This window comes from Engraulis encrasicolus, chromosome 7, assembly GCF_034702125.1.
Source record: "Engraulis encrasicolus isolate BLACKSEA-1 chromosome 7, IST_EnEncr_1.0, whole genome shotgun sequence".
Taxonomy (NCBI): Eukaryota; Metazoa; Chordata; class Actinopteri; order Clupeiformes; family Engraulidae; genus Engraulis; species Engraulis encrasicolus.
Genome location: NC_085863.1, coordinates 27,293,028 through 27,319,928, shown reverse-complemented (window position 1 = coordinate 27,319,928; position 26,901 = coordinate 27,293,028). Strand labels below are relative to the sequence as shown.

The 26,901-nt window shown below is 43.7% G+C and overlaps 1 protein-coding gene across 4 annotated transcripts; it reads left to right on the top strand.

The window, feature by feature from the left end:
- The first annotated feature begins 1,932 nt into the window (after positions 1-1,932).
- rbm27 (RNA binding motif protein 27) lies at positions 1,933-26,665 on the top strand. 4 transcript variants are annotated; one of them, XM_063203180.1, is made up of 21 exons: positions 1,933-2,141; positions 2,951-3,069; positions 4,948-5,111; positions 5,446-5,525; positions 5,809-6,008; positions 6,231-6,593; positions 8,366-8,602; positions 9,392-9,640; positions 11,010-11,150; positions 11,695-11,839; positions 14,805-14,958; positions 15,235-15,483; positions 15,893-16,009; positions 16,807-16,926; positions 17,431-17,505; positions 17,948-18,178; positions 20,000-20,104; positions 23,012-23,293; positions 23,720-23,803; positions 24,503-24,628; positions 25,669-26,665. In XM_063203180.1, the coding sequence occupies exons 1-21, from the start codon at positions 2,083-2,085 to the stop codon at positions 25,789-25,791; spliced, it is 3,423 nt and encodes a 1,140-aa protein (XP_063059250.1). In that variant the 5' UTR covers positions 1,933-2,082; the 3' UTR covers positions 25,792-26,665. The 4 variants fall into 4 exon arrangements, with proteins under 4 accessions (XP_063059250.1, XP_063059248.1, XP_063059251.1 ...); XM_063203178.1 differs by having other exon boundaries at positions 5,809-6,026; XM_063203181.1 differs by lacking the exon at positions 9,392-9,640 and having other exon boundaries at positions 5,809-6,026.
- The last annotated feature ends 236 nt before the right edge of the window (positions 26,666-26,901 follow it).

Here is a 26,901-nt window from a genome sequence, read left to right as displayed (position 1 = left end):
GGGGGCAGTAACGACTATCCTATCAGTTACTTCATAACACAACAGGACATGCGCTGAGCTCTTGAAAAAGGCACTTCAAGACTCAATGGGAAAAGCAATGGGGCCAGCCCTGTCGTTTTTACACACCTGCCATTTAAAAAGTAGTGGGAGTTCGGACATAAAACTTTCACAGTTTGGGGACATCTCATAGAGCTTGCTAACAACGCGTCAACTAAACTTCTAGGTGAAAGTGTTGATGTTTTATGACCGAAAAAGCCTCCTACGCTCTGATCTGTAGAGTGGCGGAACCTTGGTTCATGAAGGTTCTACCATTGTTTTCAATGGGGACCCAAACTTGCACAAAATCGCCAAAAACGGGAAAACGACAAGAGACACGGACACGCTATAGCTCAACAAATGATCTCCAAGCCGAGCCGGTCGTTTTAGTGTTTAGTGAACGGTGTCTCTATCTCGAAAGGCCTAGGAGGAGATCCATTTTCTATTTTTACTGCCCTGCACAAGAGAAGCAATAAACAGGACTTAGAGATTACCAGAATCGGGCCTTGCTCTGCAAGCCCGCTTAATAATAATAAACAGACTTAAATATGACTAGAATCGGGCCTTGCTCTGCAAGCCTGCTTAATAATAAAATAAAAATGTAATATCATACCACTGTTACATCTTTAAGAGTTCTTCAACTTCTACTTTATACAACTGATGATGATGATGATGATGATGATGATGATGATGATGATGATGATGATGATGATGATGATGATGATGATGATGATGATGAACTGAGTTGCTGTTGTTGAGCCAAAATCTACTCATGCAGCTATAGAGTCATATACTTTCAAGGGCATGTGCCATTCTGGATCGAGGTGATAAAGCATTCTGGTCCTGACTGAGATGCTGCAGTGTGTACTCACATCAACTCATCAGCAGCAACCTCATGATGTAGGTTGGATTAGTCCTAACCCAGAGGTAACACATCTGGTGCGTGGTTTGGGTATGCTTATTCTGACTGCAATAAAAACTATGTATTCAAGTTCAGAAAGAAGTTCAACCTTTACAATTTCCAAAGTCATGTGTGTACGTGTGTGTGATTGTGTATTATGTCACTATTATTATTGCACACTGTGTGTGTGTATTGCACTGTATTGTACATGTCTCAGTATGTCAGTGTTTGAAAAACTGCACGTGTGTGAGTGTGTATTGTCTGTGTGTAGGCTATATGCTGTAAATTAATGTGTTAGAGAAAGAATTGTAAATTCATGTATGAGTAGGTTATCTGTGTGTGTGTGTGTGTGTGTGTGTGTGTGTGTGTGTGTGTGTGTGTGTGTGTGTGTGTGTGTGTGTGTGTGTGTGTGTGTGTGTGAGAGAGAGAGAGAGAGAGAGAGAGAGAGAGAGAGAGAGAGAGAGAGAGAGAGAGAGAGAGAGAGAGAGAGAGAGAGAGAGAGAGAGAGAGAGAAGTAAACTTGAATTTGAACTTGAACTTGAAACTCTGGGAAAGCATCATCTTTACAGACTCCCAAAGTTTTCATTCATGAACATGAACACAAACATTTACTGAAGGGAAAAGTGTGCTGCATAGATGTTTGTTTTGTACCAGCCAGGTGGCTATCATATCCAGACTTGTTTTCCCAGGAATAGCATGCTGAATGGTGAATTTTGAGGGGAAAGTGCACCCAACAGCTTGCAAAGCACCTTGCCTGGTCCGTGTAAATATGCACAGTTTGTATCTGATGATAACAGATCATCTTTTGTATACTGTAGTGAATCTAGAAGCACCCAGTGTACAATGTTTCTATTACATAACTGCAAAACCCCTCAAGCGGATTACATTTCTCCGAAAACGATGCCAGGATTGGTAGATTTCCCACAGCTCCCATATGACAGACGCTGATTGGTCTTCCCTGTTGCCTGTTAATGTTGCCATGCCTATTCGAACGTAAAGCAGTTTGTCCGACCGACGTGCAAGTGACTAACACCAGCTAGTTAGCTAGCAAAGGCCCGAATTTAGTAATTTTAGCATTAGACGATGAAAGTAGGAATATACAAGAAGACAGCCTGTTTATAGTCTGCATCAAAGTTGTCGTAACGATGATTATAGACAATGTTGACGCTCTGAAGTCGTGGCTTGCGAAACTGTTGGAACCAATGTGAGTGATGGACTTTTACATTCTCTAGTAACGTTGCAGCTATGTGCGAAATTGCTAACCATCCAGCTGGCGTTTTATACGAAAGAGTGGACGTTTGTGTGTATGTTAATGTTGTAGTGGTAGAAGAACATTGTCTGTCACGCCTTTCGTTTTGAAAATAATCCCCGAATACAAGACTTGATTTCTTGAATAAACTCAGTAAAAAATCTTCTGGTTCACTAGCGCCAGGTTCTCCTTTAGCCAGCTACCCCCTAGCATTCGTGTTAGCTAGTTTATCCAATGATTCTCATTGGATGTTTTCATGCTAGAGCTAGTTTTGATGAACTGACTTGCCCTCCTTACTTCTCACCAGAGTAATCGTAATGCTGAGTACGAGGGATTTGCTGAGCAAGTCTTAATTTGCACTGGGCATTGAAATGGCTATACTGATAAAGGCCCAGTTAGTCATGTTATGTTATCACCCAAATCATCTGAATAACGAACATGATAGAAGTGAAATAATTCATGAGGCCAAGGCCATTGCCATGAAAAGATAGTTAGCCAGCATTGCTAACGCTGCTGTTAGCCATGCCGCCTCGTGCACGTACAGTAGTAAACAACGTTATAATGCGTATTGGTGCATGGACAGGGTACAAACACGTGCTGCAAACTCACTACAATGTTATTTATTTTTGGCTGTCTGACTTGCCAAATGACGTTAAGAGTGCAACAACTCCCAAAATTGAGGAGGTGCGACTACAGTGCAGGCATGTCATGTCACGTTTGAGTTCACATACACACCCACACCTCAATCATCTTGTCCTTCGCAGTTGTGACGCTGACCCCTCTGCATTGGCCAACTACGTGGTGGCTCTAGTGAAGAAAGACAAACCAGAGAAAGAGCTGAAAGCCCTCTGCGCTGACCAGCTGGATGTATTCCTTCAGCAAGGTAAGGCGGGTTAACTAAGTGGTCCAAGTTGTCAAAAACCTATGAGCGTTCTGCATCCTTTTACCCTTGTTAGGTGTTCGGGTCTGTGTGACTGTTTTCATTTGCCAAGGCCAGTGAATCTCTGTGTGGACAATACATTACCCCTTACATATTTTTTATTATCTTTCATTGGGACTTGGTCCAGTGGAACACCTGAACACAAAAAATAAGCACCTGATAAGGGTTAAGATGCATGCATTAATAACTCTCACTGGATATTCACAGCACACTTCAGGACAGCATCAATGAAGCTGATTGCTCCAACATGGCTGTAAACTCGGAGATAATATTATGATCCATAGGAAAAGAGCAAACAATTGAACATAAAAGTAGTGGACATGTGCATGGGTGCTGACAGCTTTTGCTGGACCCAGGACAAAGTAATCTGAAAGAGTGAAAGGGCCCCCACCCAATACATGCAATGTAATGAGAAACCAATTATGGGCCCGGGACAACAGACCCCTTTGCGCCCTTTACTTCAGCAAAATAACTTTATGCCCCATCAATTGGATTTGAGTCACTGGTTGACTGCTTTGCTGACTATGTGGATTGACTGAAGCCGTTTGTAATAACAGATGGTCCCCTTTCCTGTTGGAGACATTGTTAAAATCATAGTTAAGGCAGGCATTAGGACTTGTGTTGCAGCAACCGTCTATCATAAACACAAATAAGAAAATTCTTTACACAGCATTATGGATTAAGTGCACACTGTATCAGCTATGTCTTCCTATTGCTTGGCAATGAGTTTATAGGAGGCTTTGGTGACCGTCCATGTCGGGTTAAAGGAAGTTTATAGGGATGCACACTGGTATCGGTATCGGCTCCCGATACTGCTCATTGTACTCGTACTCGTACTCGTCAAGCACTTGCCGATACCAGCTATGAGTACTACTATTACTCAAAACAATGCAAAATCTTGTCATGTTCTGTGGACTTGAAATCAGCATGGAAAAAAGTGCCACCTCATACATTTACTAATATTTAAATCTACATGGAAATGGACAATAAAAATATCACAGGTGGAAAAAAACAAGGCCATGCATTTATTTTCATTGTATTTTGGTGGTAAAAGGTATCGGTATCGGTACTCGGTAAGTACACACATTAATGTACTCGTACTTGTATCGGTTTTCAAAAAAGTGGTATCGGTGCATCCCTAGAAGTTTATCAGGTTAACGTTATGCCCATTTAATGCCCTGCTTTGCGACAACACTTGCAGACATTCCATTTGACATTTTCATCCTTTTTTATGAATACACAGGTGTGCATACACATAAGGTGGGCACACACACAAACGCACATTCACACACACACACAGATATTTTCTATTATTCATGAACGTGTTGTCTTATAGCTTCTTAGTCATGTCAAGTGAACTATCCATTTCATGCACAACCCTGGCAGCCCAATGGACTTAACAAATTATAATGGTAATTAAAACGATGTAAATATGGCATTAAGACAACAATAAAATGGAAAAAAAGAATACTCCTCAACTGTGTAGTCGTAAACTGAGTTGAAGCCTGTGAGGTGGCGTGTTATTGTTGATGCTGGACAGGACTTAATCCGGTTGAGTAATCCTGTTAGGTCGTTAGACCTGTCTCTACAACAAGTAATTGTCACCAAACTGACTATTTATAAGACACTATGCACACAAATGTTTGTGGAAAGATTTTTGTTATCCATCTATGCAACACTTGTCCTCTCTCCATTTACATCCTTGGCATGTTTTAACATTGTTCAGGGTTTATGTTGCAGGCATATCGTATTTGAAGATGGCTGCTGTGTGCACATGAGCGTGTTTCTGTTATGACCTTTTTTTCTACCTGTTTATTTCAGAAACGGCAGGGTTTGTTGATAAACTCTTTGAAAGTTTGGGGACAAAAAATTATATTGCGAAGCCTCAGGTGAAACAAGAGTCAAAAGAGGAGCCCAAACCAGCTGTGCCGAAGTCTGAAGAGAAGAAAGACGAGAAGGAGAAAGAAAAGGGCAAGGAGGAAGAGGTATTCATCTATCCATAAAGTGATGGCTAGAAATGTAGAAGTGCTATTACGCTAAGTACCATTCACCAGGCCTACTAAAAATCTCATGTAATAGCATTCAGTCATTTGTACTGTGAGAATCTGGCACCTGCTGCAGATGGCATTCTTGCAGATTAGAAATTCTACTTTGCATTCGCCCTACATGTTAGTTCTTTGACTGGTTTAAACAGAAAGACAAAAAAATATATATTTTATGTATTTCTCACGAGTTGGGTTAACTGGATAATTTTGCCTAACCAGTTTCTCCATCCATACACATTGTTGTGCTCAGTTTGGGAATTACTGTCTTTTCCAGGCCAATCACGCAGAAGATGCACGTGAAGTCAGAAGGAGGAGGAGTCCTCTGAGGAACCGCTCTGACTTTAACGAGTCGAGGTGAGACACGGTTTAACAACCCCTGTGAGCTTTTCATGCTATTCAAGTGCACGGCTGATGGATCTCTGGGCACAGTCCCTTATGTTTTCTTAATTTTGTTCTATTATCCTGATTGTTAGACCTGGCAACGTTAGAGATGCTAATACCTATATTAAGCTTAGATTTAAATGGAATTACATAGTTAGGGTTTTACCTTCTGATCTCCAAAACATATTCAATATCCGTTGAGGAGTTGTTACAGACGAGTAACAAATTGTAACCAAAAAATGGTCACCCATCCCAGGAGTCGAGATGATCGGCGGCGCGGTGCAGACTGGAAGCGGCGAGACGTGGAGCGGCACGGGAAGGGTGGCGAGTCGTACCGTGAGCGACACGAGAGGCGGCGGGGGAGCTCGCGGGGACGCAGCCGGAGCAGGAGCCGCAGTCGCAGCCGGAGCCGCAGCAACAGTCGCAGCCGCAGTGGCAGCCGGGGACGCGGCCGAGGTACACACACAGGGATGGGTAGGATGAACTTTTCAGTGTTCTTCGGAACACGAAACATGAAAAAAATCAATTTTCTTTCTAAAAAAAGTTCTGTGGCTGTACAGTCTGTAGCTGTACAGTCAAGGTTTAAGCAGTGTAAATGGTGTCAGTGATCCTGAAGGATAGTAAAAGGAATGACACTAAGTGTGTGTGTGTGTGTTTGCTTTTTTTTCTCGACCTCAGAGCACTGGTCCAAATTCGAGCAAGAGAGAAAGGAGCAGCAGGCTGCCTACAACCCCACACCTGCCCCTGGTGGCCAGGGCGCCATGGGGAACCCCCCTCCTCCTCATGCGCCCCCCTCCTACATGATGTCCATGAATCCCCCTCCTCACCAGTTCTCCTCCTCCAACGCCTCCTCTTCCTCTAGAGGCCCCCCGCCACCGTCGCAGCAGCCTGTCCCCCCCGGCACCATCCCCATGCCTACGACGGCTCGGCAGCCAGACAACGCCACCACGGAGAGCTGGTCCAGTTACTACCTGAGCAAGGACAAGGGCAAGACGCCAGACGGCAGCCCGCTCAAGAAGCAACGCTGCAGGGACTACGACGGTAAGAGACGGGAGAGAGACACACACACGCACGCACATGCACACACACACACAGAATTATGCAAGTACACTTACATGTGCAAGGAATTTGACTTCAGGAGATGTTGGCTGTGGTGTAGATGAAGTGCTGGCTCTTTTCAACATTTAACATTCAGTAGTTAGCATCAAGTGTAATATTCAAAACAACAGACAATGAAGCAGTGTGGATCGTATTGAGTATTGCGTACAACAATATACACAGATGCCTGCAAAGTAGGGATGGCAAATAAAAAATAAAAAATCTTAACTGGCTACTGAGCCTCATTAACCGGTGGTTAACCGGTAATCTTGACTTAAATGATACAACGTTCACGTGCCTGATATGCACAGCACTGAAATGTTTTAATGGGTATTAACCGGTGGCAGAAAAATGTAACCGGTTAATGTTGATCTGGTCGACTACCGGTTAAATGGCTACTGGGTAACATCCCTACTGCAAAGGTGTACAGACTTCCAACAAACACAGCATTTCAGTGTGATAGAACAGTGCATTGTGTTTATTTTTGTGTGAAAGGTACTGTGTGTACCTCTGTTTTGTCAAGGGTGTCGCTTTGCTAGCATAACAGGTAGGTCGTTATGATGTAAGCTTATATGTTTATCTTTTTAAAAGTTGATGAAGTCAGCAGTGGATGATTGACAAAACCTACTTTCCTGAAGTCCATGCAGCTCATTGCGTTTACCCCTTGTATTGATTATAGCACTACTATAAATATGTACCCTACTTGAGACGGTGTATTTTTATGCCACAAATTGCTTTTCTTGCATAAATGTACAATGCTGCAAGCGTTGCAGCTGTAGCGAATGTGGGCCGCTTGCTCTGACCCTGAGGTGAATGACGTGAAATAATGGAAGTCTTTCTGCTTTTAGAACAATGATGCACTCAGTTCGGCATGGCTTGAATGTGCAACCAACCAGCCCAGTGTGCAGAGCGCTCTGTAATTGTAGTGCTTACGTATTTGGCAGTCAAATAATGTTTATTTAAAATAGCCCTCTACTATGGGTTTTTTCATGGGGGGTGGGGAGGCATTGGCAAGGTGCATTAGTGTTTCTAGTGTCACAGTTGCCTCTCTTGGCCCGGAGGTATTTGTTTGGGGATGGAGGGATTATCAAGGGAGGGTGTTTATGTGTTTATGTGTGCCTGTTTTGTCTCAGGGCCCTGGGGGTGTGTGTTCTCAACAGACTTGTGTTTAGGGAATTAATCGAGCTCTCTGCCCAAGTGATGGTAACATGGCAGATTATTTGTTTTGTTTGGAGCTGAATCAGCAGTGGTAATGAACCTTCTTTTTTTACCAGCCAATGAATGGTGACGTTTATGAAATCCAGCCACTTTTCTATTTTTACCAGGCTTGGCCTGATGGCGTTGTCCATTCCCAAGCTGCCCAGTCGAGGCAAACATTCTCCTCTCAGTTTCCTATCCGAAGTATTTACTTGGCGATGCGTGTATTTGTCCAAAGAGTTTAGCAGTTAGCAAATTGACTACTTATTTTGAGCTCGAAAGGCATATCTTGTTCCTTAGCCAAGAAGCATCATCAATTCTGATCTATGTATAACAAGGCAAGTTTTTATTCGTGACGCAGCGATACTAAAAGTGTAACCTTACCTGAAATTAGAATTGTCCGCCTGCAACACGACCTGGATGAATGATAATCTTCAAATAAACACATTTCGTAATATTTGCAAATTAAATACCGCCTGTCTTCATCACCGCACCGCCCGCTCTCGTCTCCTCTCCAGAGAAAGGCTTCTGCGTGTCCGGTGACCTCTGTCCGTTCGACCATGGCAACGACCCGCTGATCGTGGACGACGTCATCCTGCCCACCATGATCCCGTTTCCGCCGCCTCCGCCGGGGATGCCCCTCCCGCGCCTGCCCATGCCCCCCATGACCGAACCCCCGCCCGGCATCCGCATGCCCCCGCCGCATCCGCCGCCACACGTACAGCCGCCCATCCCGCCCATCTTCCCCATGCCTGGTAAGGAGCCTTTTTTTAATTGACTTGACTTTGAAACATCCTCCTCCTCCTCCTCCTCCTCCCTACGCTCTCGATGCACTTTAAACATGTCCCTGGCCCGATGATGGGAAATGCGTAGAATGGAAACGTGGGCCAATGATGGCAGTATTATTTTTTTTATAGCGCATTGACAGGCACAGCTGTCATTCGATAATGGAAAATGTGCATGTTTATTTGGGTGGAAATCAAAAGATTGAAGGAAATTTTCCTCGCATATCCTGTCTCCCTTGCAATGTGAATAGGGCTTTATTTAGTGTTGCTTTAAAGGACCAGTTCAGTCAATTTCAATATGCTGTTGAATTGCTCACTCTACCCTTGACTTGTCAGTACCCGGTGATGCCACATTTTTCGTCTCAGCCTTTTCCAGGATATGAGCTATTCTAATGGGCAGCGTTTGCTTACATTTTTAAAAAATGTAACATGGGCCTACTCCAAATATTTTCCCAAAAGGTACCGCTGTTTGCTAGTTGTCTGCTGATGTTGTATAACCTTTTGGATGTTTTTGGGAATAAATGTGTTTTTATTTATTTTTTAATGTAAACAAAGCGCTGCCCCCAGGATCTCGGAAGTGGCTGAAGAAGGAAAAAAAATCTCATGTACTGACAAGTCCTGGGTAGTGTTAGCATTACAACTGCATGTTGAAATTGACTGAACTGGTCCTTTAAGTGTGTGCTGGTGGTAGTGGTTGTGTGCTAGGAGTTTCCCTGAGGAGTTTGAGTTGAGTGTGGGTGTGTGTGTCTCCCCCTGTAGGAGCACCACCCCTGATGGCGGTCAGTGTGTCTGAGCCTCCTCCTCCTCATCATCCTCCTCCTCCTGGGAACTCCTCTTCCTCCTGTTCCTCCTCCTCCTCCTCTGTCCTGGCCCCTCCTGGAGTGGGACCTCCTGCTCCGGCCAGTGCTCCTCCTCCTCCTCCTCCTCCTCCCCCACCTCCTCCTCCTCCCCCTGCACCTTCTTCCTCCTCTGCTCTGCCTGTCCACCTTCAGTACTCTCTGTCTGAATGTAAGAACTTACGCTAACACTTTGTCTATTGGTGTGTATTACTGTGCATTGCTTTTTATGTTGTTGTGCTCTGTTAGGGCTGCACGATTGAAGAAGAAATTAGGGCTGCTCGATTACGAGAAATCAATATCACGATTATTTCAGTCAATATTGACATCCCGATTTTTTTAGACAATATTTCAAATAGGTGTGCTAAACGATTCACAATCTTCTCTCCCTTCAGCAGTGAGAGTGGAGGGACATAGAGGAAAGCACAGTGGTGTTCTGCTTGAGTGTTGGGTAGCAAGTCTGCTCTGTGTTCGCAACTGGCTCAAGTGGAGGGGAATGTATTGCACTTAGCCTAACCTACCTCTTGGCATTCTAGACAAATTACAAAAATATTGTTCCAACTCGATATTGTGAAATTTGATATTGTTTTACAGCAAAATTGATATCACGATGTAAATTCGATATATTGCACAGCTCTAGAAGAAATGGTAATCTCAGTAAATTCGATCAAAATTTAAATCACGTTTTTTCAACAACAACAAACAACTGAATTTTGTTCACAATGTTATTTAAAATCACAAAGTGAAATATTGCTAAGAATGTATTTAAGGTAAGGTAAGGTAAGGTAACTTTATTGATGCCCGATGGTAGATTTGTTTTGCAGGTTAAGAAAAAAGAAGCTTACAAGAACACCACACAGTACAGTGACACAACACAACAGACAGGAGACTGAACAAAACAATTGATAGACAAAAAAAAAAAAAACAATTATATGAGGGATGAACAAAATTAAATTAAATTCTAATAATGTAAAAGACAATAGCATGAAGCTTAGGTGTGTCTACAGATTTTTGGCTAGAAACCCCAGCCTCTGTCGACATGTTCTGGCTTCAAGGATGCTTAAATGCAGGTCACTATGTTGCCCCTGTGGGATCAGTTCAATTTTAATTTGTTCTAATCCTTGTGGCCAAAATCGTGATTTCCGATTAATTGCGCAGCCCGAGTCATCTGGACTGTGCTAGCCGCTCTGTGAATTCTGCTGTGCTGTCTGTCCATCTTTTTTAAAGATAAAAACATCTGCATCTAAACATGGTCTAATGTGCTGTAATGTAATAGTAATCTCACTGGCTTGCAGAATGTGCAAGATTGTTTTTAATTTATTTACTTGTTTTTATTAACACTTTTCCCCTTAACATGACAGTCCATTAAGCTGCTTTGCATGGTTTGTCAGAAAGATGAAAGAGAGGAAACTTTTTTTTTCCTTGATTTTATTACATTTTATTGCTATGCCAAGCAACTGCACTGCAGATTCAGATTTCTTTCATGTACATTTTTTCAACTGTTGAAGAAACCACTAAAAAGGTTTTACCATTTGGTGCAGATTCATACGACTCAGAGGCGTACAACCCGGAGTCTCCAGGCCTGACGAGCCGGCCGCAGTACAGGCAGTTCATCCCGCGCATCCAGACGCAGAGGCCGTATCTCATCGGCCTCACCTCCAGCGAAGGCCAGGGATCACGAGGTACCCAAGGACACTCTGCTCATCCCTGCTAAGCCCACATTTAATACATAACACATTGGCTGTATCTCAAAGTCAAGGATCCTGGCCCTGCTAGGACGTGAATTGCCCAGTGGTTGGATACCTTTTGGTGAACTCCACTGAGTATCCAATCACTGGGCGTTTCACGTCCTAGCAAGGCAAGGATCCTTGACTTTGAGATACAGCCTGTGCTTTTGTGCGCATATGTTTTCAGGTTTTTATAAAAGGATAAATATTAAGTTAAATGAAGTAGGTATTTTAATGATTTGTTGAATATAATAGTTTACTGGAAGTGATCATTTCGTTGGCATAGTGTTTATAATCGGCTATTTCTATTATTACTCCACTTCACATAAGGCAAGAGGCAAAGAGAAAAGAGGTTTTTGTTTTGCTTGAATAGGTGACCTCATAATGTTGTTGCTTTGAGATCTGTATTTTAATTTATTTTTTAGCTTAGGTTTTCATGTTCTCAGGTATTTTTTTAACGTTGATGCAAATAAACAGTGTTGTGTGGTAAACTTTACAGCTGCCAACATCGTGATCAAGACTGAGCCGTCGGTAACGAGTGCCTCCACCAGTGAGTCGTCATGGTTCAGCTCGGACACGGAAAACCGGAAGAGGCCCATGGGCTCCACAGAAGGTCCCCAGCACAAGAAGCCGTGGATGGACAAGTGAGTGTGACGGCACGCACGTGTGTCAGCTGAAGTTGTAAAGAAGTCTTATCTCTTAAAGGTCCTCCGCGGCATTTTATACAATTTGATGCAGGGGGGTCATGGGTTCAAATCCCATATTAGTCTGGAAGAGATGGGCCGGAGGTGAACGATAAATCCTTCATCAGTTAAATGAAGCCCATGTTGCTGCAGGGAAACATGACGTACAAGTATAATGTAAAACAGTATAATGTAATGTTTGTTTGTTTGTTTGTGTAATGAGGTTTTACAACCACAGACTCGCCTCATGAACATACGCCCACATGTCATTTAGAGAGGTAGTGATTTATATTTTATGCACTCTGCCGGCATCTCATGTGAAATGCACAGCACACTGTCAGGATCAATAGCTATGACTCTTGAAGTTAGTGTGCGGAGAGTTCTGTATGTAGTGTGTTGACACACTCTGACCATCTGTCTCCTGGCTAAAGAGGCCCTTTTTTTTTCTTTTTCTTTTTACCCTTTTTTACCTCCGCCAAGGAGGTAATGTTTTCGGAGTTGTTGATAATGACCCAAGGAACAAGTGATTTAAATTCTGGTGGTGATCCGGATCATGAACCGGAACCAGAACTTTTTGAAAGATTCTGTCAGCAGGATAACTCAAAACCTAATCAACTGATTTGGACGAAACTTTGTGGAATTGTTAGTAATGACCCAAGGAACAAGTGATTAAATTCTGGTGGTGATCCGGATCACGAACCGAAACCAGGGGCCTCATTTATCAAGCGTTCTTAGGCACAGATCTGTGCGTAAAGCGTGCGTGCGATAATTCCTGAGCAAAGTGTGGAATTTATGAATATGTACTTGAACGTAGAAATGTGCCTAAATCTACGCACACCTCAGACCATGCGTGCGAGTGGAAGACACATGAAATTGCAAATAATATTGACCCTGCAAGGTGCAGTTTGCTTTGAGTGGCAATTGAGTATGATAGTGTGCTATTTCACAGTGCTTTCGTCCATGTGTATCTCATTCTTTTACTTATTTTGATACACTGACCTCCTCCTGTCGAAAGCACCTCCACTTCTGCCGCGGAAATGTTTCTATCTCTATCACTTCCCGCCAGCGCTTCATTTGGCGCGTGTGTTCATGTGTGTCCAAACAGGGTGACGCATTCAAATTAACATGGCATTTGAATGTATTATACCATGTATGATTAATTGAAGGCGTTTCGGGATGCAAATTACCCCGAATGCGCGCATGCACAGTGATTTGGAAGGTGTGGGATTTATCATGGAGAGGTGTGCGTCGGAGCAGCCAACGCACGTTTGATAAATCCCGATTTTTCTGTACTTGCGACCATTCTATATTTCACTCGTAGGACACGATTTAGAATGCATTCTACGAACTGATGATAAATAAGGCCCCAGAACTTTAAAAAAGATTCTTCACCATTGCTGGCCAGGCCTATATATCTAGACGCCTCTAGTGACCAGATATTGAATTACGGGGACTCCACAAAATGAAGGCAGAAAGACTTAGGGTGTTACATAGTCAAATGTTCTATCAAGCAGCTTCCTTGGCGGAGGTCTGCGCCAAAGAAAGTAGATCTAACAAGAAGCGTCATTTTGTTTCTTTTCCGGTATCCACTTTATGTCGGGTGAACGCCCCCTTAGGAGACCTTCGGTTAGGAGACCTTCGGAGTCCTGAGGTTGAGAATCAACAGAGAATCGTATATTCGAGTGAGATAAAGCAGGCAGATTCTTTTCCGGTATCCACTTTACGTCGGGTGAACGCCCCTTTAGGAGAGCTTTGATTAGGAGACCTTCGGAGTCTTGAGGTAGAGAATAAATGGAGTCCTTTTAGCACTGTAGATGGTGGTAGCGCACGTCTTATGCAAACACCACGAAAAGAGAAGAAAAAGGAGGGACAATGCCCCCTTAGGAGACCAAATTTTAAGCACACGCTTTTGCATTGAGTGGGCGTGTTTGGATTCCTCTTATTATATATCCAACCTCTTTGGAATCAATGAAGTCCCCTTAGCGCTGTAGATGGCGGTATCGCACGTCTTGCGCAAACACCTCAAAAAGAGAAGAAGTAGTAGGGGCCCCCTTAGGAGACCCAACTTGAGCACACGTTTTTGCATTGAGTGGGCGTGTATTGCGATATCTTGTTCTCATTCAGTATTTTTGTCTGCACTCTGAGTGCTTCTAGTTAATATATATATATTTTAGGGGATTTGTTATGCCTTAATTTAACCCATTTTGTCCTAAGCCCTTTTTGGGAAAGGGTGCCCTCTGCCTGAACCTAAACATCTCAGCCTCCGAAGCACATACAGACATGAAATGAGTTACATTTAAAAGTCAGGCCCTTCGTTTTGCCTTAGAATGTGTTCATTCAGCTCTAACTTGCACACATTTTTAATGAAACAGCTCAAATCTCAAAATCCTGAATGCAGCGTATATGTGTCTCCAGGACACAGTGGGTTACTGGAGCTGTGTGAGATGGTAATAGGTAGTGAGTGATGTAGAGAGAGAGACTGTGGAGGATCAGGAAATGACCTCGGGCAGGAGTCGAACCCAGGTCCCTGCCGTAACAGTACAGTGCCTTAAAGGGGTATGACACTATTTTGGGGCTTAATACAGTTAAAATCGTTGGCCGGGGTTTATAAAGGTTGTAAAGTGTCTTATTTTTCATGTTAGGCGTTGTCTTGCTTTAAGACAAGTAAACAAAAGAGGGAGTATGTAGCTAAGCTAGTGAAAGTCAATGGATCGCTGTAGCATGTGTGATCCATTGACTATCACTAGCTTAGATACTTGCTACCTCCTTAAAACAAGACAACACCTAACATTAAAAATAAGACACTTTACCACCTTTTTATAAACTTTTTAACCATATTCAGCCCTAAAATAGTGGCATATCCCTTTAACCATTTGAGCCAAGGCCAAGATCCAATTTAATTTCCGTATTTTTCTGTCCCCTGCAGGTCAAACTTTAATTCTCAGCATAAGCCCAGCTTCCCCAAGAAGAATCATTACGTCAACACCAAGCTGGAGGTGCGCAGGATCCCCCGCGAGCTCAACAACATCTCCAAGCTAAACGAGCACTTCAGCAAATACGGCACGATTGTAAATATTCAGGTGAGTACCAGTAGCCTATGAATTACACATTAGTTATTATTATATATTACAATTATATTAGTTTGTTGCATTACATAAGTAATGTTATGTATATAGAACTAAACATTACGTAATTTCTGAATTACTAATAATGTGTTATGCTGTATATGTTTTTGTCTCGTGAAAAATATTAAAAACCATGTCCAAGTCTTTCACCTTCCTACTTAGCTCTGCATCTTTTCACCCTGACAGCCTGTTCTTCTCTAACCTCACCTCCCCTCCCCTCCTCCACCCCAGGTAATGTTTGGTGGCGATGCGGACGCGGCGCTGATCCAGTACACGTCCAACGAGGAGGCTCGCTCCGCCATCTCCAGCACCGAGGCTGTGCTCAACAACCGCTTCATCCGGGTGTACTGGCACCGGGAGCCCACTGGGGGGCAGCAGGAGCAGGGACAAGGCAGCAGCGCTGGTGGTGGTGGTGGTGGCGGTGTCGGCAGCAACAGCCAAGCCACTGGTGTTGGCACGCAGCACACAACCACGCACAAGGTGAGTGTGATTACTTACAGACAGACACACACACACATACACATAGTCAACTTAATAGTGAGGTATTTCTATGTTTTTTTGGTATATGGCTGGAAGACCAGGAAGCTGAGTAATCAATGAGAACATGTTAAATTTTTGACTCAAATTGACATGTTCAGTATACCACAGCACAAGAGTTATTGACCCAAATGTGTTACAATGTAATACAATTTGTTTTCACAGTTGTTTTATCATTTCAGATGTTAACAATTCAGTGGAAAGAAAAGTGCTTCACAAAGCATAAAGTTTACAAGCCCCCCCCCCCACACACCAAAAAAAAAAAAAAACTTTGTACGTGTTCTGCATTCGATTTCTTTTTTCCTGATCGCTGCCTGTGTTATTTATCTTTTCCTCATTACTCCCCTTACAGCAACATAACCCAGGGGCGTATGTGCTGAATAACACCTTCCACAAACCCCGGGCAGAGATGCCCACAGCCAGCCAGGGGCTCCCCGACCCCAAGGCCACTAGCCCAGAGCTGCCAATGGTAAGGAGCGCTGTAGCTAGTCATCACACATCGTTTTTTTTTTATTATTATTATTATTTTTTTAACCTCATTAAAGAAGACTTACTGATCTTACTTTACCTGTTGCATGTCTACCTGAAATGCATGTATAAAACCATCACAGAAATCAACCTGACCTCAAGGCCACTAGCCCAGAGCTGCCTATGGACCACTGCGGATAGTCGTCATGCTTTGCGCTTTATTTTTACCTCATTAATGAAGACTTAATGATTTTTAATACCTAATGCATGATCAGCTGAAATGCATTAAAACTAGTCATCATAGAACCCATCCTCCCTCGTTTTTTTTGTTTAAATTGTATTACAAAGGGTGTCGCAAAGTGATGGAAAATTGTGACGGAAACACACAGATATTTTTTTGTTTGAGTAGACTAGGCGTTGTCCAAGCTGTTCACTTCTTTACTATTTGCTACACAGTCTATGCTTGTAGTGAAACCGTGCAAGTGATCTCATACAGTGTAGGGTGTGAGGTAATGTTTAGTGAACCTGTGATCATTTGTAATTTACTAAGAAACCAGATCGGACAAGAGCCTGGCTTGTAATCTGTTAACTACAACTAGGGAAGCTAAACTTAACTCAGTTTATTACTTCATTACCTTTGTTCTATGCACTTGTTCAGACATTGCGTTGTGTTGAACAGCTCTGTAACTATATAGATGTAGATGGAAAATTCATTTCTTTACCAGTAGAAGATTTAACTCATCTTTCCTCTGTCTTTTTTTTTGTTTGTTTCTTTAAATGTTTTTTATCGTCCTCCAGGCTGCGACCGGAAGTCACCTGAAAGGGCCGTACACGCGCACAGTTCTCAAGCCGTCCTCCAAGTCCTTCGGGAAGACCGGCAAAGCACTTCAGGCCCAGGAGGTCATGAAGAAGAAACAGGTCAGAGCCAGGGGAACTGGGATCAGCAACAAGTATAATGCGGGGTGGGGCACCACCATTGCATTCCTATGGAGGAAGCAGAGCAGAGCAGGGGGGGCACCACCAGTGCATTCCTATGGAGAAAGCAGAGCAGAGCAGAGCAGGGGAGGCACCACCAGTGCATTCCTATGGAGAAAGCAGAGCAGGCCCAGCCTGTTCACATTCATCAATTCACAAGTGTAGCTCACAATGATTATGGCCTCACATTGAACATGCACATTAGAATTTTATCATATACATTTTTATGATGCTGTATATGATATGATCTCTGTATTAATTTTGTCATGACTAACAAACTGCTGCCATTGTATTAGCTTACTACTATACAGTATGTGATATTAATCTGCCAATTGGTTAATTGATGTTTCCTTGAATGAGCAGTTTTAGCTTGATGACGGATTCATGTACATAACGTTGTGACAAGTGAGCTACCCTGGTTGAATGACAGTGCTTTTTGCGTTACAGGAAGCGATGAAGTTACAGCAGGGCATGAGGAAAAAGAAACAAGAGATTCTGGAGAAGCAGATTGAGTGCCAGAAGGTAAACAGATGTGATGCCATTTATATCAGTATGATGTGCTCCAACTGTGGAATTTCAGCCACTAGTGGTCATCATTTTCATGTATGAAGCTTTCTTTGCCACAATATTTTAAAATATTCTGACACAGTGTTGTCTGGGAGAACATGTACCACTTTAGGATCATTCCGCTTTCTGTATTATTGTTATAAGCTTACTATAAATAGTGGTGTTGAAGTAAAGTTAAAATTCATCCAGCTGATTCAGCTGATGTGCAGCATGCAATAGAACAGAAGGACCAGACAGTGAGAACCATACAACTGTCTTGACCTGTCTGTGTGTGTGTCTGTCTGTCTGTCTGTCTGTCTGTCTTCACCTTGGCGTGTGTCTCATGGATCTTATCTTGTGGGTTATGTCGGGGTTGTCTCGTCTCGTCTCGTCTCATGTTGTGTGGGGGTTATATCAGGTGCTGATTGCGCGGCTGGAGACCAACAGGACTATGAAGCCAGAAGAGCGGGCCAGCATCATTAAGACGCTCAACGGGCTGTCGACGATGATCACGGCTCTGCAGACTGAGATCGTGGCCCTGCAGAGACCGACGGGCACAGCGCCGCCACCGGCCATCAACAGCAGCAGCATCAGCAGCAATAGCAGCAATAGCACTACCAACAGCAGCCAGCCCAAGAATAAGACTGATGTAAGAGCCCGTTTCGGTCTCTCTACAGGCTCCGTCTCTCTACACTCTCTTTCTCCCTACACCAGCGGCTCTTAACCTTTTTTTCTTAAAGCACCCCCTTACCTGTACCCAAGATAGCATGCGCACCCCAGCAACCCAAACTTCTCTACATAGGCTAATATGCGCACTAAAAATGGATGAAAGTAATTAATTACAATGATTACAACTCATTCGAGGTCAACTCATTAGTCAATACCTTATTGACTTTTCATGGGGACCAAAACTTGTTTTAATTTGGTTTTGATTTGGCCTAATTATAATGTTTGCAAACAGAATTTTGGTCGCAACCTTAACGCAGACAATATTCCGTGGACCCCCTGCAATCTCTGGCGCACCCCAGGTTAAGAACCACACTCTCTACACTCTCTGTCTCTCTCTCTCTCTCTCTCTCTCTCTCTCTCTCTCTCTCTCTCTCTCTCTCTCTCTCTCTGTCTCTGTCTCTCTCTCTCTCTCTCTCTCCACTCCTCTCACCACAGGGGGTAGGAATGTGTCAGGGAGAATTTGGAAGTAAGCAAGTGCATGGGCGTGCACGTGTGCGCTGATTTTCCCACATGACAAAAGAAGTTTTAGGTGCATGTGTGTTTTTTTATGAAACACCTCTTCCCGGTCTTTCTAGTCTATTCAAAATATTCTTTATAATCAATGTACTTAATATGATCTCTCAGCCAGTCCTATGCAACTGGTATGACAGCTGGCAGAAACTGCCTGTTAGGAAACTAGCCAAGTCTGCTAAACACAAAAGATATGTGTCTGAAACGCCCAAAAGTCACTTGCCGATTTGAATACTTGTCCCACTTTACCAAGTATCTCTTTGTATGTCACTACCACATATACCTCTATAATACTCCGTCAAACAATCTGGTGAAAGCTAAGAGGAATCCGGAGGGTGGGAGATGGTCTGATCTTACTCTGCCATTTAAATTCAATGGAGTTCCGAATTCAAAAATTAAAAACCCATATTGTGCTCTATTGGCATGATTGTTACTATATAGTGTCGCAAAAGCATACAAATAACAAAACAAAACAAAAGTGTGAATAGTGTTACCCAATCAGTAACAGACTTCGCGGGTGAGTTCTGCGTCACACTCAACTGTTTGCTGATTCCTGACTCTTTTCTTTTAAAAAAAAAAAAATACTACATTACTTGACATTACACTTAGCTGACCATTACTTGCTGAAATTAAAGGGTATTGCTTACAGTCCCTGAAGAAATGTGGGATTAGGTGCCTTGCTCAAGGACACTTCAGCCAAGGAGTGAGGACGGGATTGGTAGGGGTGGGGATTGACCTGCAACCCTGTGATCTGTAAGTCCAACTCCCTAACGATTAGACCCCGGCTGCACCACTTACCTATACATATATTGCCAACGTTTCCCAGATAGCTAACATGGGCCTTGTAAACTTATTACAAGGCTCAAGGCAAAGCCTTTCAGGGACATGTGCCTGAAAGAAAGACGTTAGGGCAAAGTGGTCCGTAGACTGGAAAGTGACCCGTAGACTGCGATGTGGCCCAGTGAGCTAGTGCACCGTACCATTACGCCAGGGGCAGCGGTTCAATTCCAAGGTTGTTTCCACATCTTTCCCTGTTTCTCAACGCTCATTCCTTGTTTCCGTAAAGGAATAACGTCCAAAAGTTGGAGAATTACTGTGGCATGCTAAAGTGTGTGTGTGTGTGTGTCGTGTGTGTTGTGTCGTGTGTGTGTGTGTGTGTGTGTGTGTGTGTGTGTGTGTGTGTGTGTGTGTGTGTGTGTGTGTGTGTGTGTGTGTGTGTGTGTGTGTGCAGGCCCAGAAGGAACTGCTGGATGCGGAGCTGGACATCCACATGAAGCTGAACTCCGGAGAGGACACGGCCACGCTCAAGAGGAAACTGGCCGAGCTGCACGCAGAGGTAAGACCCGGTCACCCATCCCCTTCACGGCAGTGATGAGCCCCTTTCACCCATCCCCACTTTTGTAGTTATTAACCTGTTATCACACATCCCCAACACTGCGGCCATTAACCCCTGTCACCTATTCCCACGACTGCAATTATTTTCCCCGTCACCCATCCCTAGCCTGATTATCATCGACTTTCAGATCTCTTCGAGACTTGGTCTGACCTCCCTTGGTTGCTTCCTGACAAAGTGGGAGGAGTTCCCGGTTTTTCGAGGGCTCAGAAAGTACTTGCATTGCTCTTGACCTGACGAGTTGCAACACTGAAGGTGTTGCGTCACTAGGAGGGCATGGCCAGGCTAACCCATCCCCACCACTACAGCCAGGTATCTTCAATCAGTGCGTTTACATGGACTTCAGTATAGTATACCAGATTTGTGTTTGACCATATAAAGCAGTGGTTCTAATCTCAACCTTTTTTGAGCAAACTCCTCCTTGACCTCATCATAAGCCTGTCAACGCCCCCGCCTGGTAGTCTCCTGCTATACTGCCCTACAATCTTAGAACGCAGTAACTCTGAAAACGGCAAACTGAGAAAAAAGGCTTCAAAGTTTTCCATATGGCGCGACAACTGTGTTGTTGGTAAATTGGTGGTGACACTTCCTGGTAATGCTTGTTTAGGATAGAAATTTAATGCACACAAAAAAACCCAAAAAACAACATTTATGTGTCTTTTTGCCACAAAAAACAGAGTTACTGCGTTCTTGGCTGGTATTACTGCCACGAAATGGAGTTACTGCAGGAGTTACTGCGTTCTTGGCTAGTATTACTATCTACTCCCAAACCAGTCCCATTGGAACGTGCAGCAGTAACTCGCCGACTTACTGCGTTTTTGTTTTGTACAACATAACCTTTAAATACAACAGGCAGTAACTTTTTTTGGGTCATTTTTGCACTTTCAAAATGAGTTTTCTCCAAAACGGGACGGTGTTGGACCACCATTTTTGGACACAAGACAAATGAGGTAGTTTAGAACCCATTTCCGATATAAAAACAAATTCGACCATTTTGAGTTACTGCGTTCTTGTATTGCACGGCAGTATAGAGGCCTATTGATGAACTAAGTTGCCATATCAATTCATCAAATTTTGTTGACGATGAAGCAAAATTTGTAGTTCCTTTCAGTGTGCCCATACATTTATTGTTAAATCACTGACGGTAAGTCCCATGAACATTTTAGCAGACATAATGAAGATCTGAACAAAATATTGAGGTTCAGTGCAGAAGTACTGTGTTCAATGCGTTTGAGAGTCAGTTGTGTTTGTTCCCGTTGTTAAAATCCAGTCATGTGCTGTGAACTAAATTGTTCTTTTCGATTCGTGTTGTCCTTATGTCGCGTGAACGGGCTGAGGGTACGCGTGTTTGTGGTGGCATAGCCGCGTGGTGCGCGCGGTGCGCGAGTTAGTTTGTGCTCAGTTGCTAGAAAGGACACGGTAAAGAAAAACGCAAACAGGTTATAGCACTCAGCCGATGCATTCTGCCCCGCTGTACGCGCCTCGTTAACACGCAAAGACATCGATGTCACAGCATAGACACCCTCTTACCCCCCTCACTAACACACATGTACGTACACACACACACTCACTCTCACACACACACACACACACACACACACACACACACACACACACACACACACACACACACACACACACACACACACTGAGGCATAGATTGGAAGTAGAGTTTCTCCACCACTGGTGATCTTAAATTAGTGTGTGTGTGTGTGAAATTATGCATGGGCGCTGTCCCCTACCCCCATCATCCCCCTCCAGCACATTAGGCTGGAGGCACTCAGGAGGGCCCAGAGGACCCCGTGCTCACCGAGACCAGAGCCCCCGCTCCTGCTCCGCCGCCTCCAGCCAGCCAGCGTGCCTCACATCAACACTCCCGCATCACACCGCATTAAACTTTGAGCTGATGAGCCTTGTTAGAGAGTAGGACAGAGAGAGAGAGAGAGAGAAGACAATTTGTGTGTGTGTGTGTGTGTGTGTGTGTGTGGTGGGCTGCCTGCACTGAAAGGAAAGTCATCAAGGCCATTGCCTTTGCGTGCTCTAATAATGAATTATGCTTGTGCAATGGTAATTGCAATACAGTCTCAGTATAGTTGTTAATCATCTTATATTATCTTCAGTTACAGCATTATGATATAAATACACTGTAGTTAAGCAAGGTCAATAGACTTGCTGCATGGGCTGGGCAAACCCTCCACAAACTAAAGCGCTTTTTGGCTGACTGACTGACTGACTGACCTACCGACTTAATGGGATTCAGAGTTGCTGGACGCAACTTAAAATGTATATTAACGGGAGAAGTGCTGTTCGTCTAGCCAATTAGTCAAGTAGGCTTTATTGTCACGTTTCTTCATATGCACAGGTCATGCCAGGACATCCCATGCAAAAACATAGACATACTCAGGACTGACATTAACAAGACGTACTAAGAACTAAATCACAGAACAATACTGTGACTGTGCATAACTAGGATGAACTTTCAGCTCCTCATGCAACAGGCAAGCACCCTCCTGTTACCAGAGAAATGTCTGCTCAGGTTCTCATTCATGCAGCTGATTTTAGTCCAAATTGTATAGTCGTAGGCAACTGGCTTGGAGTCTCACACTCGAAAAGAAGTCCACCTGCCAACAACTGTTTTTCAGAGTATTGTTTGCAGGCCCTGGAGCAATGTGGGGGTAGGTGCCTTGCTCAAGGGCATTTCAGCCATGGATAGTGATGTAGGGAGAGGTCGTGTGGGATTCGAACCTACAACCCCCAGATTAAAAGATCAACTCCCTAAGGACTACTAGGCCACGGCTGCCCCAGTATTTCCTTACTAAAAAAGAGTTGTGTTGTGTCATTTATCTCCAGGCGACTCGTATCGGACTTATCCCGGCCACAGCCTCAACGACCAGTACTTCGTCTATGTCTACGGCCACGGTAATGGCTATGGCTACGGCGCGACCACTACCACTGGCGGCTGCGATAGCTGTTCCCCCCAGCGGCCGCGGCCGGGGCATGAGGGGCCGAGGCAGGGGCCGCGGAGGGGGCCGGGGAGGGGGCAACCACATGGTGGTGGACCATCGCCCGAAAGCTCTACTCATCAACGGAGTCACCACCGAGGAGAAGGAGGAACTCCGACCACACTTCATGGTGAGGAGTGGATGACACGAGGTCACACGACATGCTGAAATGTATTCATCTTAACCATTTGTTTTGCTTTTATTTATTTTTTTTGTTTCTTGTATTTAGTTTCAAACTGAAATATAATATCTTGTCTGCCAAAATATACTGCCTGCCCTTTTTGCTGTAATGCATGGTGTGGTCTGTCTCTGTGTAGAACTTAACCATGGTTGTGTAATTAAGTTGTTGAATAAGCCAAATTAAAGGGGCTGCAACTAGCCAAGCGTTGTATAGACGGGTTGATTTTAAAACTGTAGTAGTCGGAGTTCTCACAAAGCATACCAAGCTACACAGAGGGAGTAAGGACAAATGTGAAGAGGATGTTAATTCCACGATGTAGGGACTGTTCAGATGGACTGATACAATTCTTAATTTATTTTATTGTTTGTGTTGCAGAAATTCGGGGAAGTGGAAGATGTCCGAGATCAGGATACAACCAGTGTTGTCATGTCCTTCAAAACGCGGAGCGAGGCAGAGAATGTAAGATTCCCCAAAAGCCCCCTCACTCAAACCCCACAGCTGTTCAAATAGAACTCATACCAACCCTATGAACAATGTTCCTTAAAAAACATGATTAATGTTCAGTTTTTCGGAAGGATTTACTTTGCACTTTCTAAAAAAAGACTGAAAAACTTTCATTCAACTTCCAACTGTTTCTTACAAGGTCTTCGGGTGCGAGCAAACAGCAAAGTTCATGTTTGTTTACAAGCCGCACTCTCGGGTGTTATTCTTGCAGTTTTAATCTACTGGGTTAGCATGACAGAGAGACATTTCGGCCTAAGCCTTTTTTACTAAACTTTGAAAGGTTTCCCGACGTGTTGACCCAATTAATTACTCATTAATCAAATGCTCAATTGGCCTTTTTTTCAACAAAGCATCTGCCCATTGCTCTAAATCAGTGGTTCCCAACCTTTTTTGAACAACGCCCCCTCGACCTCATCATCAGCCTGCCAACGCCTCCCTTAGTATTAAAAAATAAAATGTACTAATGCCCCCAATTCTCAACACTCCGCAAGGGCTCCCTTACACCACCTGGGAGGCTGTAGAGCCCCTGTTGAAAAACACTATAAATGTTGCCAAGGGAATCCTTAACTTTACATTTGGTACAGCATTTTCTTTTGCAACAGTCATTACATGCGCTGTGTCCTGTTGTTCATCACCCTCCAATTGGTTCATTAGGCTGCCAATCAAGGAGCCAAGTTCAAGGGCCGGTTTCTGGAGATCGCCTGGTACACACCCACAAAACAGCCGTCCGTATCATCTGAGCCATCAGAGGAAGACTCGAAGGAAGAAACGACTAAAACGGTATGTAAAAAAAGTGTACACAAGCTTGCGTAGTGCGGTGTGAACTTAATACTTGTTGCTGATCCGATCAAGGTGTATGTTGCTTGGAGCCAGTCCTTTTTTCTGTTGTCCCTCTGCGCCCCTTTTAGGGCTTTCAGGCCGACCAGAACGGAGCCGGTGCTGGTGCCCGCACTAGTTACGTTCGGCACTAAAGTGCTTATCTACGAACCGCCTGTGTTCATACTGGGCTCTGAACTTTTTCCGCACGTGACTATGTTACCCAGATAGAAAATACTAGTATTTTGCGGTTCGCATTGCGAACCAACTTTCCGGTTCGTGAACGCTAAAATCTGTGGCGTGAACACGACGGCCGGTTCGCGATTAGGTGCGGGAACGGGCACCGGCACGGTTCTCAGTCGGCCTGAATGCGCTGTTTCAGGAGGAGACATTGCCTTTATTTCTTGTGAGCAGCATGAGTGATATCTAGTTTGTGTGTAAAGAGTTTGGCTTCTTATTTTGAAATCATATTCTGGAGTTAGCAGCTAGCTGGTCCTATAAGACTCAATGATAACTGCTACTTTGGAACTAGAAATAACACCAACAGAAAAAAGAACGACTGGAAGTACAGGAGAAAGGTAAAACTAAATTACTAAACTCAAGGGAAGGTGTAAAATAAGCTTATTTCCAGAAATGGTGTGGTATCGCTGTAATGAACGTCAGTTACAGTCATTGGGAATGTGCGTGGATCATAATGCTCTATTTTTTTAGCGTGGCTGCATAATGCTCTATATTGTATGTAGAGTCTATAACTTTTGACACGGAATGGCTGTGTCAGTGGGGCAGCAGTGGCCTAATGGTTTAGGGAAGAATCGGGGGTGGGGGTGGAGGGGGTGTTCTCCTGCACCTCTCATCCATGGTTGAAGTGCCCTAAAGCAAGGCATCTAACTCACATTGCTTCAGGCACCCTGTGTGCCTAAATAGCGGATGCTTTTATCCAAACCAACTTACAGCTAAGTGTAATGTAATGCATAACTGATTGTCCTCGCTGCTACCCTCCCCAGGAACACGTCAGCTCTTCCCTGCTCGCTGAAGATGATGATGATGAGGAGGAGGAGGAAGAAGAGGATGACGATGATGACGACGAAGATGGGAAAGGCCGCTCCTGGAGAAGATGGAATAAATAAAATTCATCTTCATCTGCCGTTTTTTTTTTATTATTAAAAAACACAATCTTTTAATTTAAGTTTTTATGTCAGGTGGGCAGGGAGGGGTTTGGATACTAATGGATGTCAATCAAAGGAGTCCATACACACACACACACACACACACACACACACACACACACACTTACTTGTGTCTAAATCAGTATTCTTTGATTGAAGGAAAACCCTCTTTTACTGAGGGTCTAGGAATTTTTCCACCTTAAGTGCAAAACAACCTAGTTGTGACGTGTGTGGACAACCTATCATTTCAGTTGTGATAAACAGGGATTTTTTTGGACAAAAACTGCTCTTTTGGTTACTATGCAGTGGCCCTAAGCTCTAGATTTGTGACTCGAAACAGATACCCCCTCTTTCTCTTTTCTTTAATGTGGACGTGCTCCCCCGGTCATTTATCCCAACATTGAGTTGACAGGTGAGCATGCCCCCTAACACATTTGTTAGCTTTGGAAGTCCAACTATAACGAAGAGCATTGATGATAATCAGGTCAAATTTGGATTGCTTCTCAATAGCAAATACTTGCACACCCTCCACCCTTCCAATTTTCTTTTTTTTCATTTCAGTTAAGCCCTTGCGCCACTATGTGTAAATATGGTATCCATGGTAACCAAGGCACAGTAGCCTATAAGCAGTGATGTAAAAGTGTTTAAATGAAATCCCTAACTTGCGGTCTTGTCATCCCATACCAAAGACATCTTTGGAGCAGGATGGGTTTGTACTTATTTGTTTTCAAAATGTGTTGACTGTATAGTGCCGTTTCGAATGTATGGGTTTTTGGTTTTACATGTTTTTTTGTCGCCTTACATTATATCAGCTGACTGCTGGATTTGTACAAGATTCATGCCTCTGTTGAGCTTTTGTGTAAATTTTGTACATGTGACAGTGTGGAATGACTGTTCATAATAACCTTTATTATTATACACTAGCCACTTCAATGTTGACATTTTGAGGGGGGGCAAAAAGATTTTAGGTTTTTCTTTTCTGATTTCTTTTTTTAGGTTTGAGAAAGTATTTGTCCCTTTTGAAATTCCTTATTTATAGCAGCTTATTTAACAGAATCGAAAGTTGGTTGT

Bases quoted from the DNA above. Each gene is read 5' to 3' on its own strand.
- rbm27 (XM_063203178.1), top strand. From the start codon at position 2,083: ATGATTATAGACAATGTTGACGCTCTGAAGTCGTGGCTTGCGAAACTG. The intron at 6,594-8,365 runs GTAAGAGACGGG...TCTCCTCTCCAG, and splicing joins ACGCTGCAGGGACTACGACG to AGAAAGGCTTCTGCGTGTCC. The intron at 18,179-19,999 runs GTAAGAGCCCGT...GTGTGTGTGCAG, and splicing joins AGCCCAAGAATAAGACTGAT to GCCCAGAAGGAACTGCTGGA.